Source organism: Protobothrops mucrosquamatus, unplaced genomic scaffold (assembly GCF_001527695.2).
Source record: "Protobothrops mucrosquamatus isolate PMUCROS unplaced genomic scaffold, P.Mucros_1.0 scaffold569, whole genome shotgun sequence".
NCBI classification, from domain to species: domain Eukaryota; kingdom Metazoa; phylum Chordata; class Lepidosauria; order Squamata; family Viperidae; genus Protobothrops; species Protobothrops mucrosquamatus.
The window spans coordinates 497,441-518,597 of record NW_015386871.1 but is presented as its reverse complement, the minus strand read 5'-3'; the positions used below and the strand labels follow the sequence as shown (position 1 = coordinate 518,597).

The 21,157-nt window shown below is 40.4% G+C and overlaps 1 protein-coding gene across 1 annotated transcript in view; it reads left to right on the top strand.

The window, feature by feature from the left end:
• Positions 1-21,154, top strand: part of MICALL1 (MICAL like 1) — a 36,140-nt gene extending 14,986 nt beyond the window's left edge. The window contains exons 3-16 of the mRNA XM_015817264.1: positions 58-199; positions 1,057-1,157; positions 3,456-3,592; positions 4,791-5,362; positions 6,222-6,285; positions 9,319-9,713; positions 11,007-11,485; positions 12,792-12,926; positions 14,349-14,475; positions 14,564-14,654; positions 15,777-15,850; positions 16,889-17,003; positions 17,501-17,547; positions 19,285-21,154. Coding sequence (XP_015672750.1) covers positions 58-199; positions 1,057-1,157; positions 3,456-3,592; positions 4,791-5,362; positions 6,222-6,285; positions 9,319-9,713; positions 11,007-11,485; positions 12,792-12,926; positions 14,349-14,475; positions 14,564-14,654; positions 15,777-15,850; positions 16,889-17,003; positions 17,501-17,547; positions 19,285-19,406 — 2,601 coding nt within the window. The 3' untranslated portion in view covers positions 19,407-21,154. The remainder of the gene's footprint in view (positions 1-57; positions 200-1,056; positions 1,158-3,455; positions 3,593-4,790; positions 5,363-6,221; positions 6,286-9,318; positions 9,714-11,006; positions 11,486-12,791; positions 12,927-14,348; positions 14,476-14,563; positions 14,655-15,776; positions 15,851-16,888; positions 17,004-17,500; positions 17,548-19,284) is intronic.
• The last annotated feature ends 3 nt before the right edge of the window (positions 21,155-21,157 follow it).

The window sequence follows — 21,157 nt, the reverse complement described above, 5'->3', positions numbered from 1 at the left end:
ATCTGCCTCTGTGTCAGCTTCCATCAACTAACTGTTCTCTCCTGATTGCTTTGACAGGCATTTGAAGTGGCTGAACAAGAACTGGGGATCCCTGCCTTGCTGGATCCCAATGATATGGTCTCCATGAGAGTTCCTGACTGCCTCAGCATCATGACATATGTGTCCCAGTATTACAACCATTTTAACAACCCCACCCAAGGTGAGAGCTTCAACAGGTTATTTATACCAGAGATAATTATATATTGAGGAGGAAGAGTTCCTTCATTTCCTTTGATGTGGCAAAACTAGTTTCCTAACCCTTGCTAGAGGCTGTGGACTCTCCAGGAATCCATAATGTTATTTGCCAATGGTAAACATCTCTTAGTAAGCAGAATGAAATTTTAAAAAGCTCTGAGTTTGGTGTTTGTGTGTAGTGTAGGTACTAAGACCATAACCAATTAAGCCTCCCAAAGTCCCATTAATGATACTTCTTACTTATGGCAGTAAAAAAGGATAAGTAATATGTTCAAAAAGCTTAGCTATCCCTTTATGACCTTGCTTAATGTTAGAGCTGGCTGTGGTCTTCCTTCCAAATATGCCTGAAATAATAATGGAATATAAAAAGCCTCTGCCACCCTTTCCTTTGGACTTTGGTCCTAAGGTTGTGGGTGGAATATTGGCTTGAACCTGTAATGCAACTCAATTGTGCTTTGACTATTTTCATATTTCACCCTGGCTCTCTCCTTTACCTAAGATCTTTTACAGGAGAGGCAGAATATTCTTCATTTTTCTCATTGCACAAAAAAAGTAAAGCATTGTAGGAGAGAACTAAGTGCAAGTAACATTTTTTTAGAAAAGATGCATACTTCTGGATCCTTAGAAGACATGGAATGCCTCTGGCAAAATAATTTGTAGCTATACCACATATACTGGAGGATGTTTAAGGCAACATCCCCAACCTAATGTAAAGGTACCAGGAATTAGCCTAACTGACTAGAGAGAAGTTGCTCCATACCTTATGTTTTTTACTTATCTATTGCCTCACAGATTAATTCCCCTTTTCTCTCATTTTTGCAGCCAGAGTCTCCATGCCTATGAAACACCCAGCTGTTGCCTCCTCACTGATTCTGCCAGCTCACAAACCTTTGGCTGTACTTGAAAATACATCTACATCCCAGGTATTCAGTTTGATCAAACTGGAAACTCTCTTTGGTCTCTCCAATCTATTTTAGGCACTTGCTTCTGAATCAGTGTTCTTTAAGAAAAAGCAATTTGAAGTGCCTGATTTAACAACTCATCCTCTTCTGTCTTCTTTACAATTATGGGTTTTGTTGATCACTTAACATCTTTTTGTGGGTTTTATGATTATACTTAAATTCCTCCTTCATCACGCCATGTATGATACACCAATACAAACTTGATAAATGCTTATGTTGTCTGTCTCGGATTATACAAATACAGGTTGTCAAAGACCCCACAATGCTTGAGTTACAATAATTGCCACTTAGCACACCTCAGTTATTAACACATTTGCAAAATCAGTAATCCCATTTAATTTATTTTATATTAAAATAACTATTAAACATCGATAAATATTCTTTTTTTGGGGGTGGGTCCCAGAGACTGGGGTAAAAATGTTTGCTAGAGAGAAATAGTAGCGATGTTGAACTTGTATGTTTTATACATCTCAAACCACACATCAGTTACATGAGGAAAAGCTGCATCCAAGATTGCCTCAGAGTTGCAGAATAATAAGACTCTTCATTGATTTGGATATCTCCAGGAAACAGTGCCTATCAAAGCTAATGCTTTTGTTTCCTTCAATAAATCTTAGTCTGAAACTTTCAGTATTAACAGTTTCATAGGACTAAGCCAGTGGTGGCGAACCTATGGCACGCGTGCCAGAGACGGCACTCGGAGCCCTCTCTGTGGGCACACGTCCCGTTGCCCCAGCCTCGCCTCCCCCCACGACCCCCTCCTCACCAGCAGCCCCCCTGAGGAGAGTCGCCTCCGAGCGTGGCCCACACAGAGCAGTGCAGCCAAGGACATGGTAGCCAGGCAGTGTAGACAAGACTCTGCCCTCACGCCCCATCCTGCACAGTTGATGCTGCAGGGCGCGGCCAGAGGGTGTGGCCGCCATGGCGCTGCTGGGCTGCCTGGGTGATCTGCGGCAGGCCCTGGAGGCAGTGAGTGGCCCTGCGAGCAGGCGGGGTGGGGGACGGGGTGGAGCAGGGGCGGGGCAGGGGATGGAGCAGGGGCGGGGCCAGTTTTTGGGCACTTGGTCTCTAAAAGGTTCACCATCACTGGACTAAACCAAAGAAAAACAAATCTTGAATATCTGCAAAGAATAAGCCCTTTTAATTGTTCACATTATTAGTTTGATTGCTTCGTCTCCATAGTTTGGTGCCTACAGACGCATGTGGTTTTATTAAAGAAATGTGCACTGAGTGAAAGATAATGACACCTGTGAATTAGAAATATGCTTAAGGGCTTTATGGTTCAGAAGAAAATTATACGTAAAGAAGCAGATACTATGTTTGCACACAGAATCCAAAAGTGGGATATAGTGTTTATATATAAAGCCAGTTTGGTGTAGTGGTTAAGGCATCAGTCTAGAACAGACATGTCAAACATGCGACGTGACGTGACGTCGCGCAACGTATCAGAGCTTTTTCGCCGTTGCCGGAAATGGGGTGGGCGCGGCTCCGGTATGATGAAACCGGCCTGCGGGCTGGCAGTTTGACACCCCTGGTCTAGAAACTGGGAAACTGTAACTTCTAATCCCCTCTCTTAGATCAAAGCCACCTGGGTCATTTTGTGCCAGTCACATTCTCTCATCCCTAGGAAGGAGGCAATGGCAAACCAGTTCTGCCAAGAAAACCACAGGGACTTCTCTGAGAATTGGATATGATTGGATGGAAGGGAGAGGGGAGGATATCCCTAATTATATTGCTTTCTTTTAAAAATGTAAAATCTTTTTAGGGTAAAACTTGTCCCAGGATGACTGATACACACACAAAGAAACAAAGCATAAATTAGACCAATATTAATATTCATCAGCTCTCAGTGTTAAAATGACAAAAAGTAAAACTTCCATTCCAAAATGCTAAAAGCCCAGCTACGATTGTACCTCTGAACAAAATAGTCACTTTTGGATCAATAAATAAGTTTCGAGAGATGGCATCAAGTCATTTTAGAAGTATTTTATTTTATCAGTTTTTATTTTTTACATTTATTTGCTGTCCATCTCATATCAAAACAACTCTGGGCCGCATTTTATAAGTATCACTTTAAGGCACTGTAAAAACTCCTCCCGTGCCTTCATCAACATAGCAACTTTGAGAGAAGGTTAAACAAAGATTATTCTATGTTTTTTGTGTCTTTCATATCCTTAACCGAAAAGCCAGCTCTCGGTCTCAAGTCTGCATAAATCACAGTTTATGGAGACATTCTCATCTCAATTCTTGTTGTCTCAGGACAGTGTTACTGAAAACCTGGCAGAGGAATCCTCGCACACTTCCCTTAGCAGCACTTGTGCAGCTTGCCAACAACACGTTCACCTGGTTCAGCGCTATTTGGCTGAGGGCAAACTTTACCACCGTCAGTGTTTCAGGTGAGCGCTTCCTATCAAAGCCCACTGAAAACGGGTCTCTCATCTGTGGTCCAGTAGAAAAAGTATGTAGTTGTGCCAGGGTAACTTATAACACCTCTTACTTTTTCAATCCTGAGCCCGTGATGTCTTTATAGTTTACTATGTTACTGTGTTATTTGTTTTTAAAAAAGAAAAAAAATAAGATCATCTCCAGTTTTCTAGGCTCAAGTGAATCCCATAATTTGTACCTTTGAAAGAAAGACTGGACTGTCTAATAGAGGAATATAAAGTACAGTACTGTGAAATTCAGTAGTGTCATTTTCAGCTCCATGAGACTGTCTTGTTGAGTAGCAAACCCTAAAACCTTCAGGTCTGACCTGCTTTAAGCCATTGTCGGGTAGCACAGTGGTTAAGGAGTTAGAGCAGAGAATTCACTACTTACTGTGGAGCTGTCACAGGTTCACATCACATATTGTTGTGGGGATAAAATTAGGGGAAACAGCCCATAATCTTGAGCTCACAGAGAAAAGGCAAAACATGAATGCAGTACTATAAATACAATTTTAAAAACCAGTTTTCCATGTTATTCATGTTGGAGAATAATTGTGGATTTTAATTTCTACAAGCAGTAAGGTCAGAAGCAGGAAATTAGGGTGGGATGTGCTAGTTCAATAAAGAGAAGCTCTCCAAGGGAAGGTGAGATGGAGCCTTACAATATAACCACACAAAATATTACAGGCTTAATAACAAAAATATTGTCACTCCTGTTATTTGGTCTTTATGTGGGCATTGTTGGTGGTGGCAGTTTTGGATCTGCTATATTCAAAATTTTATAGTCCTCCAGGATATGGGACCTGAATTTACAATAGCCTAGGAGTTGGCATAGTTTTTTTTCTTTTTACAGGTTTCAATGTGATGAAGCAATAGAAAAAAAATGAAACTACTGTGGGAGAGGGAAACAGCAAAATGCCTGTGCTACTTGTATTGGTGTGTGAAGCAAAACTTTTGCCACCCACCTGCTCTTGTCACTTAAAAGTGGGGATGATGGGAACTGATAAAAATGATAAGTGATTTTCCCCAGTCTCTGAGTGTATCTGTAGCAAAATCATGGATTGAATTTTATTTTGTTTGGGTGTTCCTATTATCAAAAGTCAAGCAAGAACCTGAGAGTTTTCCTCTTTGTCTTCTCTTTCTGATCATGGATTCACCTCTCTGGCAGATGCAAGGAATGCTCCAGCACGCTCATTCCTGGATCTTACAAACCTGGACCTGAATTGGGCACATTTGTGTGTACTCACCATCGTGGTAAGCTGAGCATATTGAGTGGGAGGACCAAGCACCAGCTAACTCCAGAACCTCTACTTGGAAAGGAAAGTACAGAAGCTGGGACAATGAGTAATGAGATGGAAGAAAAGAATGGCATATCAGAAAGTCACTCATCAGCCATGGAAGAGATGGGCAAAATGGAGGAAAGAACTGTTAATGAAGTGAACACAGAGCTTGAGATACCTTATCCCCAGTCAAAGAATGAAGTGCCCACTTCCATTTCCAATTCTGGGTTTTGCTTAAAGATACCTCCCAAGCCTCCTGTACCAACCAAGCCACCAACACTTATCCAAGAAAAGGTTAGCCTGCAACATGGGCAGCTCAGAGAATCTCGACCCACCCCTGCCCCTCGGAGGAGCACAGATCCAGCCAGTCTGTCACCACTGAACTTGCATCCTGTCCCAAGGCCCAGAGCCAATATGCAAAACGAGAGTTCCAGTGAGCCACCATCTGGTTTGGTCAACGGTAAGGAAGTATGGACACGGGAAGTAATTTAAACCTTCTAACTGGACTCCTTGTAATCCTGTATCGTGAGGCCACGCCAAAGTAAGAAAAAATGGGCGTCTTTTATAGAAACAAGGAATACTGACATGTATTTATACTGGATATTTTTTTCTCAAAGGAATCTTACTACTTATTTTTCTAAAACATTTTATGCTAGAGCAGATAAGTGTTCATTCAATGTTGTATTGCTTGCTCCAGCAAAGTCTGGTGCCTTCCACATGTTTTAGGTAACAGATCTCAGTATGGTCATTCTGATTTGGGATTATAGGAATTGTAATGCAACACCTTTGGAAGACACAGGTTAGGAAAACCTGGCCTACTTTAATACCCATAGTTTAATAATATTTTACTTTAATACTTCTTTGTAGTCTGAAGTCCTGATGGAAAACCTGATGATGACTAGGAAAGCTTGATATATGAAATACATAGAAAGATTGTGGGAAATGACAAAGGGCTATTCCTTGGGTATCCCTAATTTGGTGCCTTCCCATCAGTTGGGCCAGAATATCCATCATTCCCTACTGGCAGTGGCCATTCTAGTTGGGATGATGTGCATTATAGTACTTTACATTCAAAGGGCTTTTGGCTTTTAAGCATGTGCAGAAGAATTATGGCCAAGTCCAAAAATAAGAGAAAGTGCATCTTCCTCCAGAAAACCTCCCCCTTTAATGTAAGATACTGAATAGATGCATAGCCAAGCTTTCATTCCTAGGCATAAAGGCAAAGAGTAGATTTTTTAAAAAAATAATCACAGTGTAATGGTTTTGGAAGTGGTTTTAGAGTGTAACACATAATTATGTCTTCTTCATTTCTGGAACAGGTAGACTTCCTGAGCTCAGCCCTCCAGTTCCAAAGCCCAGGAGCAGACCTACTTCCTCAGACCGGTATCTTCTTTTCTTGCAAATCATATTGGGGGGGAGGGAGATCTGTTACCAATTTTCCTTCCTTCTTTCCTCCCTCCCTCCCTCCCAGAACATGAACAGTACAGTATATATTGTACATATCCAGCAGCCAACACAGCTGAATCTGATAGTGTCTGACAGATTGGCCATCACGTATTGACTTACTGCTGCTGATCATAAGGCCATGGTTTAGAGACCCCTGCCTTATATTGCTCATGGCTGCATTCACCTTTGAGCTACATCCAGCAGCTCAGCATAAAGCAGTCCCCTAAATATGTCTGCACCTGGATAAGGATATCTGCTGAAGTTTAGATTGGCAAATGATGCCTCAGTCTTGTTCCACCATTAGTGCATTCTGTAGGAATCATAAGACACATGTATATTCCACATGATTCTCATCACTCCCTCACTGCAACACTGATGCAGGGAGTACCACCTGCCCACTGAAGTAGTGAATGAAATATGGGCAGGTGGTGTAATTAGTGTAATTATTAGTGTAACCATCCTGTTACATGCACCTAATGCCTACCTTAGTCGTTATAAAATTACCTGGCTCTGCTTAGAAAAGATGCTGAATGTCATAGGTTTCCTACTGCTACTAGAGATAAGGAAGAACGGATGAAGCCTAAATAGATATTTGATCATCCCTGAGGTCAAAAGATGCTTAGAAGACGTCACTTGCTAATCCATGTCTCGAAATGGAATGAACTGGATTCAAGAGAGAGGAGGTGCTGCTTCTCTTGAGCCTCATTGGTAGCTAAGCAGTAGATAACAAGGAAGTGGGCTTATTGAAAGGCAAAATGTTGTTTACAGTCTAAGTAAAGGAGTGTATTTGGATTGCAAATCTCAGTGCACTATCATTAGTAGTGTACATGCAACAGCTAATTAGAAGAATTACGCTCTCCCAAGTAAACAAGCCAACTTTATTTGGAGTGGGAAGAAGGGAGAGGTTGGAAAATATGGGAAACATTGAAAACTCAAAAAAAAAGGCTAAATTGAAAAGCAAGGAGAAATGAGGCAAAGAAATACTTGTGTCTTTCTCCTTCCCTTTAATATTTCCCCCTGCACTGCTCTAAAGCTACAAAATATGCATACTTAAGCTAAAATGGGATGGAAGGAATGGAGAATATGGGCAGGCCACAGATATGCTCCTCATCAGCATGAGAGCAATCCAACTATAGGTGCCTTGCAGCAATTCCTGTTTTTTTCTCTTTACTCTCTTGCCAGTAATAGTTCCAGAATGATTCCTTTAGTGCCCCTTAAATGCTTGCAGTTTTCCATCCCATCAGATTTCACCATCTATCTTGCATCAATAACAATAGATATATAATGCTATATTTGCCCAGGTAGAAAAATTTAAAAGGTAAGAACTCAGTTGTAAAGCATCATTCCATTCATATTGCCTAGAATATCATGCAGTACTTGAAAAAGTATTGTTCGAAAAGAGGCATTTTGTTTTTCACATTTTAATCCATACTTGAAACAAAATACTCAAAGGTTATGTTCTCTTCCAAGCTCAGAACACTCAGAACAGCAATCTTTGGATCAGAACAAATTGTGCTGGAATATGCCCCTAACCGTAACTTGCTCATTGAACTAAACAATTTTCAGTTCAGGGAAGGAAAATTATTTAGTGTTGGACTTAAAACATCACGTTAGAAGTTTTGTTGTTTAAGAAAAGGTCATAGACCAGAGGGAAAGAAAGGAAAGGATCCTTGAGATTCAAGACAATGTAGAGAGAATCTGAAGGAAGCAGTGCTTTTTTTCTTAAAAAAAAAAGGTGCCGGAACTCACACACACGTCATACAACCCGCTTTGCCTACCCTACAAGGTTCCATCCAAAAAAGGTGCCGGAACTCCGTTCTGGGCGTTCTATGAGAAAAAAAGCCCTGGAAGGAAGTATTCAAGAATTGAGTTCTGAGAAATGAAGAAATGTAGGTCTGAGGAGACTGAGAAAGCAGAGTTATAAATTATTGGCAGGAGACAAAGTGGCAAGAGGTTTGCTTTCTCAAATCTATTCTAACTTTGGATCTGCATATGTTGTTGAACTCTTAACATTCACTGTCTTTAGTCAGCTCCTCTACTGGTCAGGGATGGTAAGTATTGTAGTTTTAAACTTCTGGAGTTCCAGAGTTATAAAAGGCTTATTTACATCCTTTTAAGAGATCTTGTTACTTATACCCACATTGTAGAATGGTTGAAGGCTAAAATCTGCAGGGATATGTGAGTTATTGAGCTTTATATACACATTTGAATTAAACAGTTATTTCACTGCAGGCTTTTAGTCTGAGTTAGTTTACTGTCAGGCTCTTTGGCAGTTGCCTGAAACCCAAGTAAATCTTTCCAAGCAAGCTTCCCACGGAGTCTTCTTTAGCATGATTTATTGAGATGAAAAGGATAGCAGCAGAACTATTTCCCACTGAGAAAACAGTTTATCCAATAATACATTAAGGTAAATGCTTTTTTTAGTTTCTTTCTAGCAGCCTTTCCATTATTCTGTGGGAGCTGGTTTTTTTCACTTATCAGAGGAAAACTTGCAGCTGGCCATTTACATAACTATTTACTGAATCTTTATCAGTGTGGGAGCTAACCATAACATTTAAATTCGTTTTGCTTCTTTTACTCTGAAGAAAAGCTGAAAGTGTGCATGGAGAAAAAATCCATTTTGTTCCTCTGAAACAATTCCTGTTCTTGTTATCATTCATTTTTAAATTTGTACTTGCAAGCCTGAAGGATATAAACTTACAACATAAAAATGAAAGACAAAATGAAATTGCGGGAATAATTATTTTGGGTTTAGCTATTCCTCTATAGCTTTTCTTTGTGTTGTGTAGCACACTTGCAGAATATTTAGATTTATACATATCAGAAAGTGCATCTTGTTTTTCCTCTCAAGGATACACAGGAACTCATCTGCCTGGCTTCCTCTACTCACGGAGAACTTTCTAGGTGCTGGGATTCCAGTTTCCCCTTTCATCCTTCCTTATGTTCTACCTTTTTTTGCCCTCTGACCAGCTCTGGTGAATTGTTAAGGCCTCGAGACCCTCCGTGGATTGCACTGGTTCAGGCAGAAGCCAGGAAGAAGCCGGCTCCTCTACCACCAGACAGTAGCAAGGAAAGCTCACCAGTGGCCTTTGAAGAGAATGAAGAGAGAGTAGAAGGAGGAAAGGCACAAATCAGAGAAGAGAGGCCTGTTCTGGAGGAGCCAAAACCTTATAATCCCTTTGAAGATGAAGAAGAGGAAGAGGATGAGAAGGAAGTTTTCATACCACAGAGCACGCAAAAGCAAGATCAAAGGGAGGGGGAGGGTGGTCTCAAGCCTGCTCATCCCTGGTACGGCATTACTCCTACAAGCAGCCCCAAGACAAAGAAGCGACCAGCTCCAAGAGCACCCAGTGCCTCCCCACTTGGTGAGTTTCTTCAACATGTTTTAAAATGGGGAAAAAAATCCCTCTAGATGCGTATCCTGACTTATTCAGCATGTGAATACCTTCTTTTTTTACAGTATAGATCAGTGATGGCGAACCTTTTAGAGACCGAGTGCCCAAAAAAACACCCCCCACCCCGTCCCCGCTCCGCTGTGCCCACTGGGCCACCCACCACCTCCACGGCCCGCCACAGATCACCCAGGCAGCTCAGCAGTGCCATGGTGGCCACACCCTCCACCTGTGCCCCGCAGCATCATCTGCACGTGACGGGGCGCACGTGTCCCCGCTGCCCAGCTACCATGTCCTTGGCTGTGCTGCTTCGCGTGGGCTGTGCCCGGGGCGACTCTCCTCTGGGGTGGCTGGTGGTGAGGAAGGGGCCATGGGAGGAGGCGGGGCTGGGGAGACGGTGCGTGTGCCCACAGGGCTTCGAGTGCCGCCTCTGGCACCCGTGCCATAGGTTCGCCACCACTGGTATAGATCACAGGTGATTTGATCTTTCAGTTGCTTCCAAAACAAATGCATTTACCTAGTCCTTCTCCGGTTACTCTTGAAGGACTAAGGAAATGGCAGAGAGCTATTGTTGAATATTTTCTCCCCTCTCCTCCATTTCTCTTCTGATCCTTAGTGAAGGACCTTTGCGATGATAACTTCCCCTCCCGCATTCAGTCTTGAAAATAAGTTTTCATTCTTCATCTAAAGACAAGATGCTGTATAGTCTCTTCTTTCCTCCTATTTTTTTTAAAGGTGTGTTATTCATGAAACTTAACTGATCTGCAGCTTAAAGACTAGGAAGGACATGCCTAGATTTTTTTTCTCTAGGTATTTTCCTTTCTTCCCTTTCCCCTCTGTTTTTACCCACGATAGTTTGGAGGGCACAGAGCAGTGGTGCATGACCTGAATTTCATGGTCTTGTGCGGTCTTCAAAAACCTGAGGGGAGCCCTCACCACACTGCTGCTGAAATGTAAGGTTATGTAATAGAAGAGAGAAGTTATTAAATATCTTAATAATAAAATCAACATAATTTAATTTAAATTAGAAATTGTTTTCTTTCCAAGTACTGTTTTGTTCAGGCCTCGTCTACTTTTGGAATGGCCTTTCTGGAGCGTAGCCTTTATTTTGGAGAAGGTTGCACATCCTTAAGCGACAAAAGGGTGGGAGCTTGAGGTATGGTGCTCTTCTGCCACTAGGGCTTATGCTGCAGGACTTCCATCGATGGACCTGACTAGCCAAAAGATTCTTCATACTACCTCCAAACTGTGTCTTTCCTATTGCAGTTCACCATCCCATCTCCAGGCTTTCCCACTCAGAACCATCTTCTTCCACGCCATCTCCAGCCCCCAGCTTGGAGAGTATCACATCTGAGTGTTTGGCCAAGGCTGCTGATAACCTAAATGATGCCTCTGTGCTGAAGAGCTCCTCTGAGCCTACAGTCCATGCTCCAGCTGCTTCCATCCTTTCCCACTCGGACTCCCCACTTATCAGTGTCCCTTCTGGTGAGGGCCCTGCAGTTCTGCCTGGCTGTTCTGCTGATTCCTCCTTATCATCATCCAGTGATTTGACTGGCTACGGTGATGAGGCACAAGGTGGACATTTACAGACTGCCAGAACTTGTTCGTCTGGGAACTTGAAAACTAGCCCTGGGAATATCTTTCCTAAGCCTCCTGCTGGAGCATCTCCCACACCCATTCTCTTGGCATCAGAGTTGAACAGTGGGTCTGCAAGTAACTCTCCTTCACCCAAAGCACAGCCAAAGGTAGGTAGCAAGCATAGCTAGAAGCTCTCTGTCTTTTTCTTTCCTTCCCTTTCTTTCCCCTGTCTCCCCCTACCAAAGCTATTCATTGATATGCATGTCTTTCTAGGAAACATATGGGATTTGTTCGCTATAAAGTATTCAGACAATTCTATCTTTGTCCATGAAATGCTTCTTTGGTCTCTTGGCATCATTTAGAATTAGGGCCAATGGTATTTGGTTTGGAAGTTCTGTTTAGAACTGGCCATTTTAAAACTTAAAAACTTTACTTTTGACCACAAATTGGTTTTCTGCAGAGGGTTAAAGAACTAGGCTCATTTGGAGACTAAAAATCAATCTCACTTTGATTAATAAGGATACTCTAGACCAGGAGTGGGCAACCTTGGCTCTTTTATGACTTGTGGACTTCAATACCCAGAATTCCTGAACCAGCCATGCTGACTCAGGAATTCTGGGAGTTGAAGTCCACAAGTCATAAAAGAGCCAAGGTTGCCTACCCCTGCTCTAGACATTGCCTTCACCAAGAAGTTCATTTATTTGCTTCTGAATTATTTCCCCAGAAATGATTATGGGAAAAATTATATAAATTAGAGAAGACAAAAACTGCCCTACAGGGAAGGACCATAGCTCAATAACGGAGCACATACTTTGCATACTAAGGATTGTATTTTCAAGTAGGGCTGGGAGGACTTCATCGTGAAATCTGAGAAAACGAGTCAGTAATAATAAAACTGAACTAGATGTACCAATGTTATAAGATAGTTACCTAATGGTACTTTTAGATCTTTATGCAGTGATTCCATACCACCTAAAGAGTCTGTATCTCTTACCTAATACGAACAAGCAAACAAAATACCTTGCTCAACATTCAGTTTCTGAACTAAATCCTGCTGTACAAATTCAAGCTGTCAATTAAACATTAGGGCTGGCAGGACTTTTGTCTTAAATTGTGATGAGAAGTTGCCCGTTAGATTCTAAAAGATGGATTAACAGTTTAAGTGCAATTTAGCTTCTTGGTTTTAATGTTGACAGAAAAGTCTGTCTAATCCTTCAGTGTGCCCACAGTACTTGTGACTTCTTATAGTGCTTAATTTTCCTTTCTCAGAAATTTCATATTCATCTTGATGTAAAATGACCTGGACAATACACTCATTTGTTCCTACTTATTTGATCTGGAGGAGAAAATTCCTCATTTTTTGGAAGGAGATACACTCTTTAGCCATGCATGTGGAGCATTTCCGTTAAAGAATGAGGATGTAACCCAAAATCACAACATGTGTTTTTATCTGTTTTATGTGTTTGTACCTAGTCATCCTGTAAGGAGAATCCTTTCAACCGGAAGCCATCCCCTTCTGCTTCCCCCTCTATTAAGAAAGCTTCAAAGGGACCCAAACCAGCAAGGCCTCCTGCTCCAGGACATGGTTTCCCACTAATCAAACGGAAGGTAATTAGGATTGGGGAAAAATGGGGAAGTATTTTTGCATGGTGCTTCCTGAACTTCCTTTTTTTTTTTTTACAGATGTTGGAAGAGGGTTACTAACCTCTAAGAGAGGGATTGAATACTAAGATAGCTTTTCCCATCCTGGACATCCTCCAGATAATCTTCATTTTCCAGAATTTTCATCAATGCCGATTGTGGGTGGCAAATTTTGGGAGTTGAACTTCACATATCTGAAAGGGGCCCAGCATAAGAAAGCTGCCAAGAGATGCTATAAGAAAGTGTGTTACTATGTAATGGTATAGTGGCTTCTTCTGAAGACTGCACTAAAGTAAAAGTCACTGTCTCAGGTTCCAAAATTGTGGCCTTAGAACTTGGCTCGAACATTTCAACCTCCAATTCTCTTTTTATAATGATTTCCATATATTGTTATTGCCAAAATTACAGCTGCATGCATAAATTTAGGCAAACTTGGTCAAATAGTATATTTTAGTGCCTTAACTGTCCCCAGACTGGAATATTATTGGGATTCTGTGTGGAGATCTCAAACTTCCTAAAAGAATTTTTAAGCTAGAAGAGTTCCAGCAAGAAGATGGAAAAAAATTCCAGCAACGAAGATAGAAAGATATTTATCTGACTATAGGAAACACTTGGAAGTTTTCCATTCTTTCAAGGCTGTGTTACGAGTGGTGACTAAAAGGGTGCTCCCAAACTCTGTGCATGCAATATTCATTCTTTCCTTACTTTAAATGTACAAATAGATATACATAGATAATATGCATGTATTCAGATTTGTAGAAATACGTACTTTAGCTTTGTATCATGTACGGACTATGCCAACTTCTTACTGAAATGTACAATTTGACTAGAGTTGCCTAAGCTTTTATATAAAACAACATAAAGAATGACATAAATTGAGAGTGAATTTGGTGTAGTGGTTAAGGCATCAGGCTAGAAACTGGGAAACCGTGAATTCTAATTCCGCCTTAGGCATAAAGGCAGCTGGGTGACCTTGGGCAAGTCACTTTGTATCAGCCCTAGGAAGGAGGCAATGGCAAACCACTTCTGAAAAACCTTGTCAAGAAAACTCCGGGGACTTGTCCAGGCAATCTCTGAGAATCGGACACAATGGAATGGGGGGGGGGGGGAGTCTGATTCCTGATAACAGTGAATTTGCTTCCTTAGGCATGAATGTTTAGTTAAATAAAATAAACCACTCCCTGCCTGCCTTTCATGGTTGTGAAGGAACTAGGCAGTCAATGTCTGCTTTAGGCAAGAAGTCAGAAGGAACTTGGCATGTTGTATTTTCTCCCAAATTCTGTCCTGCTTTCGGCTCATTATCAGTAACTATATTCCTTCCTGCCTACTCTGGAAATAGCTGATGCTTTTTTCTTTGGAATAAAATATATGGTTCCTTTTTTTTTATAGGTTCAGTCAGATCAGTACGTCCCAGTGGAGAATATTTATGGTGAGATGGACAGCATTGAGCAGCAGCTGGATGAGTTAGAACACCGAGGAGTTGAGCTGGAAAGAAAACTCCGTAGTATAGAGAATGGTAGGATAGCTGATACTACTCGTAAGGCTGGACAAGGAAAGGAAATGTGTTTTTCTGACCTCACACTGTCCCTGTCTCTAATTGGCAGATGTCCCTGAAGATGGTTTGCTGGTGGATTGGTTTAAGCTGATTCATGAGAAACATATGCTAGTACGTCGGGAGTCTGAACTTATCTATATGTGAGTACAAATAATTGACTTAAACTGCAATCTCAAACATGCTTATTAATGTATTGAGTCCAGTGAGACTTACTTTTGAATAAATATGCTATGAATTATATTTGTTGGCTGGCAAAAAAAAATCAAAATAATCTGATAGCAGTTTTCCTGCAACTTAATGATTTTTAATAAATTTTATTAAAACTCACTAAATTTCCATAAGCCACAGTTCACCTCATTTATGCATCTGGTTATGTGAGCTGCAGCTCATGAAAGTTTATGAATTAATAAAATTTATTAGTCAGAAACTGCTATTAGACTTCAGATTTTTCGCCAGTATAAATTAATATGGCTCTCCTTCTAAAATGCCTGCAGTTTATTAGCTGGGCACTTTCCTGCATATGGCGCATATAATGGAAGCAAAATGGGCTGGTGTTTTTTTCATTTACTTATATGCCACTGATATCCCTGGAAAATTATGGAAGAATCTTGGAGCAATATAATCAGAAATAAAGTCACCCTCAAATGTACTACAGAAATAGAAGTAACATAGCAGAATCTAGATAATCCAGGGACCATTTCTTGTGAAGATCTTCCAAGCTAAAATGGTAGAACTGAACAATTTAATGCTATTTAGCCCGCTACCTACCAATATCTGATACTTTCTAAGCCCCTGGTTGAAGCACTCTTTTATTGTTAAGCAACTTTCCTGCCAAACTTGTGGCATCAGAAATTGAACTGGCTTTCCCTCCTATGGACAGTCCTGAAAGATATTCCATAAAAGTGAATGCTTACCTATTTAATTCAATATTGTTTTAAAACAGCTGATTATGTGTAAGAAGGGCAGAGAAAAGAGTGTAAAACATTCAAAGTAGCTCTTTTGACCTTTGGAAAAAGTGATTTATCTGGATTTCATTAAGTATTTAATAGCAACAAATTCAGTAATGACAACAGAAATGCAAATATGGGGGCAGCCATAAGCAGTTTCTTTCTTACATAGCAGAAAACTGTACGAAAAGGCAGGAGACTAAAGCCTATTTTCTTTTACTACCGATTTGAGAGAACTATGTTGGTCCTTAAAGTTGGTATATCAATTTTTTACAATAATTAAGGCAATAATACACGCTCTTTTTCTTCTTTGAGTTTTAAGCAGCAGAACTTGGAGCAGCGTCAAGCTGATGTGGAGTATGAACTGCGATGTCTTCTTAATAAACCTGGCAAGTCTTAAAGGGTGTTGGCCTGCTTTTTGCTTTTTTAAAAAATGATCTTAAGTGAAATATGTTGTAGCATTAGGAAATTATTTAAATCATAAGCATCTGTTCTCTCACTAGGCTTGGCTCTTCCCTAATCCAATTATTGTCATCCATGGGCTCTGCTGGTGGGAAATAATGAGAATTAACAGTTTGACACATCTGGGAGGAATTACATGGAGGAAAACTGAGCTGTGTTTATTGCTTTTTTGTGTTTTTTATTTGTTTCAACATAACTTGGCTGCCAGCAGGGAGTACTGTTCTATAAAAGGAGAGGCTCTGTTTCTACCAACAGCTTTTCTGCCTGCGCTCTATTTCTGCCCTAATAGCAAGAATCCAACAAAAAAACTCCAAAAGTAGGCGGAAAGATATCAGAACTTACTGATTCATGAATGGATTCAAATGTGTATTGAGCCCACAGTTGATCCTTTAATATAAATGATAATAATAATCATAGTCATATAATCAGCCAGATGTTTAGACTGGATTTGGCATTTTTATACACCTATCAATTATCTCCCAAGGACCTGGGATAGGCAGATGTTGTTTGATGGTGTCAAAGGTATTGTCACAGGATGCAAGCTGCCATTTGCAATTGACTGATAGTGATTTTGTCGATACCAATGGTGTTCAAGTGGTGATCCAAATGTTTTCGGATTATTATGTATTTAATCCCGCCTTTTAATATATTTTTGGTCAGCTCATTGTTCATTTTCAGGCAAGAAATTTACTGGCACCTAAAATATAGGAATCTGCCTAGTATTAATCTACTATAGCCTGTTCTGATGGCAGTGGATTTCTACAGAATCCTGGTGCTGTGTTACTGAAGATGCCACTATACAGCAAGATAGAAAAGCAAACTTTGACCAGTCTCAGCACTTTATAATACGTACTAAAGAAGACTCATAATGGGGGGGGGTCAAAAGCACTTTTCTCATGTAACATTTCATAGAGTATAAGTTGTCTTTATTATATAATGTTTCCTCTTTTTCTGTTGTGGGTTAGATAAAGACTGGACAGATGATGACCGGATCAGAGAGAAGGTATTGATGGAGGAGCTTGTAACCATTATTGAACAACGGAATGCCATTGTTAACAGTCTGGATGAGGATCGGCAAAGGTAGTGAAATGAAAAGCAAATGGGTGCATCTTTGGTTCATTGAAAACAATTGGCCTGAGAAATGTTGATAGTAGCACCGCAAAGCATAATTGCATGTGTGATTCTTACTATTAATTCTTTGATAACCAAAGCCAGGGTGATGCTAGTAATTTGAGCAAAAGGGTAGTGTTAGTATATGTAGGAGAGGGGTGGGCAATTTGCAGCTCCAGGAATCCTCTGCCACCATTAGCTATCTTTTCAAGAAGGATACATTCACAAACTGTAATGAATATCCCAAAATAGATTTAATACAACTTAAAAACTTTTTTTAATTGAAAATTCAGGCCACAGCATGTGTGTGATGCATTTTCCCTATTTGGATCTTCACCTGCTTAAATATTAATTTCAGACTTTAGACACCAAATAGTAGCTCATCTCTGGTTTGTTGTTGTTCTAATCAATCCCACTTTGGCTACGTTGACTAAAACAGAATCTGATTGTTTTTCTTGTTTTGCCAGGGAGGAAGAGGAGGATAAAATGTTGGAAGCCATGATTAAAAAAAAAGGTAAGAAGAATGAGATCCAGTCAGACTTCCCAGTTTCAGATTCAGTTGTTGTTCGCAGAATTATGCGCTGATATTGTTGTTCAACTACTAATTAAATATGTTTGTCTTCTGTACAAAATATGTTAAATGTCTGTACCCAAGCTAACTTCAGTTCTATCCCGACAAAAGCTAATTATATAATTAGGTATAAAATACAAACCAAATACATCTAAGTAACTTACCCTCTTTTCCACAACACATCATAGCAGCAAAGTATACTTCTTGCTTCTTGCAGATGGGAGGAATTAGAAGTGGGGAATATAAAGTAATGTTTCTTCATCCTAAACTGGCTTTGGCAATATGTGGTGTTGACACACTTTCTCTGTTGTGAGGGAACATCTTTGCCAAAAGGGGCAGCACATTTGTTACCATGAACCAAGGGAGAGGGAAGTTTCTTTCCCTTTGCCATTGATGGATGTGAGGGCTATCTGGCTGCGACATCTGTCACCCCATGATCGCCAGGGTTGATTCGGGTGATCTGGCTGGCTAGGCGGGTGTCCCCTTCCTCCCTCACCTCTCCATGTGCGTCCCTCACGAAGCTGCACGCTCGGTGGAAGAGGACGACCATCCCAGATAGAAGGAGTGTACCGCTCTTCGGTCAAGGGAATTTCCCTTTGCCAACACAGGAGTAGCAAATCACTTTTAGCTTAGGGATCAGAGAAAGCTATGTGAAAAGAGGAGGTAAACTGAGGAATTGTACCAATGAATCTAAATCTGCCTTTCTCCTCCAGTGCCAGTATAGAAGAGGGCAACCCTCCTTTCCTTTGAAGCAGATATCTTAAGGAAAGAATGCAAGCCATGAACATTTTTCAGGGACGTGCACTTAATTTTGTTATTTCACATTGATTTTGATAGCTGCAGAGCAAAAACAAATAGACGTCATAGAAGTTCTGCCCAAAATATTGGAAATCCAGCCTCCTTTGTGATTTGGGATTTTATTATGTTTTCAAAACTTTTTCACAGTCATAAACACTAGAAACTTGTTCTGTAACAAGAACAGTTCATTGCCGAGAGAACATGATTTTTTCTTTGACCTGGAGAATCGCAGCATACATGCTGGCTGATTCTGAGCACACTGTAATAATTCTAAACTGAGATTCTATTTTCATTCCCAGAGTGGTGCAGATTGAGTCATGAACATGTTCAGTGGCTATTGTGGTCTTAATATTTGCCATCTGAAAATCTTTCTTAATCCAATACAGGAGGAGGAAAAAAAATCTGATTCTGTAAACTTTGCTAGCTCTGATTCCAAGCTGATCAAAATTCTGTAAACTTTGCTAGCTCTGATTCCAGGCTGATCAAAATTTTAGAAAACATGCAGATAAATAAATTTATATTCTTAGATAATAGGCATGTACAAGTTCTGAATGTTACAATCACTAAATATAAAATTTAAAATGTAAAATTTACATTCCTGTAAATCCTGTCATTGAGGCATTTTCTGGACGTATTGCTTAAGCATCTGTATTTTAAAAAAGCCTTTCCATATGTATAGAAAGGACATTGGGCTAGTTCAGTGCTTGATGAGGTAGGGTTAGGAAGAATTGTTTCTGAAAACCAAGAGCTTTGCAATTTTGTTCAGTTTAGGCAAAGACAGTTGAGTGGTATAACTGATTCTAAGTGAGCTTTCTCTGCTCCTAATCTCCCCTTCCTCTCTCCACATTGCATCCCACTAACCCTAATCCTTTCTCTCTCCAGAATTTCACAAGGACTCTGAGGCAGATAGCAAGAAGAAAGGAAAATTCAAACCAATGAAAGTGCTGAAGTTACTTGGAAATAAACCTGACTCAAAAAGCAGATCCCCCAAGGAAAAAAGCTAAAGCAGCTGGCAGCTAGAAGAGCAAGGAGGGGCTGCTAGTCTCTTTGACTGCTCAGCCTCATTTAGCTGGGCACACCTGGCAAGTAGGATGGCTTCCTGCTTTTGCCCATTTTTTAAAAAGAAGGTTGTGCCTTGCCATACACCAAAGCTGGCTTTATCTTGTAAAAATCCTACTACCTTCCAGCAGCAGGTGTTCCTTTGCCTAGAGAAGGGGGAAATATGGCAAGTCTTATGAGCACATTACATAAGGGGCAGACATGGAGGAAGAAGCTGTTTGCCATTTTCTCTTTCAAGGTGGGGATGGGAATGGACAAATAAAATAGCTTTAGACTTCCTCAGTTGTGCACCTATTATATCTTTGACTGTTCAGAACTTTTAATCATGAGTGTCTTGGGGAAAGTTGCACTAATTGTTCTCCTTTAACTGTGATAGTCACATGTGCCTAATAATCTCTTGGGGGAGGGAGGAAGAAGAGAATCCCCATTGCAGTTTGGGAGCCTCTGGATATCTCTTCTGAATTCCTTTTCTTATTCTTTTTTTCTTCTTTGATCATTCAAAAAAAAATTGGGCTTTCAGGGCAGATTTTTTATTGTGGGCTTAAGTTTTTAAAATACTATATATTGATTCCAGAAACGTCTATTATAAAGTCTGCAAAAACAGCCAAAAATCTAACCAATACTCTATTTCTGGAAGATTTCTCTGCCACCAAAGAAGATAACTATGCTGTGAATGCCGATTCTCTTGGCGACCAATTAACAAACCATAGAGGAAAGGTTAAGACAGCTTTGGCATGTGTTGTAAAGCCAATTGCAGTTCCCAGCATGACCAGCCATGCTGTCAGAGGGTAGATTTGTCCAGGTGTGAATGGAAAACAACTGGATCTTTTTAATCCCATTAGTTGCTGCTGCTGCTATATATGTCAGGGGACACAGCAGACTGGGAGAATAACTCATTGCCTGCCAAACATTAGGGCCAGAAGAGGATGTCAAGCTGTATTCAGTATCAACAAGGTACCATTGTAATTCATTCTTAGCGCCCTCCCCTCAGGTTTTATGTGCATGTTTTTTTTCCCCTAAGAGTTATAATTTTTGTAGCCAAACTCCCACCCTCTACCTGACTTTCAGCTTTGTTTTAGTTTTGTTTGTGTGTATGAATTCAGAGGGGAGAATATCTTTTTTTCTCTTCTGGCTTCTCTAACTTGAGGGACTATTTATTGAGATGTTTGTTTGGTCTGAGTTAAATGTTGATAATATTATAGGTGTTGGTTTGAGTTCGTATTAGCAAATTGCTGTGCTGCTTTATTCAAATGTGATGAATTGGCAAATAGTCCTTGACTGAGATATTCAGCCTGGAATGCCCTCCCTAACTTGGAGCCCTCCAGATGTGTTATACTACCATGTACATTTTGTCAGCCAGTATATCATTTTAATACTAGTTGGGGGTGATGGATAATTCAACACGTCTGGAAAGCAGCAGTTAGGGGTTAGACCCTTTCAAAGCAGAACCAAATTCATTGGTGGTGTCAGCTCTGATTGGGACCACCTTCTCAGCCTCTACAAGATTCTTGCTCTCAGCTACAAGGTGGTCCAATGCATAACTTTCTCTCTTATAAAAAACAAAACAGTCAATCTTTTAAAATGTCATCAGATACATTCCCATCAGAAAATATCAGATTCTGGTGAACATAATTATCCTGTGTTAATTGCAATCTCCACTGATGGGCACAGATGAGATCAATAATAAAACCAATAA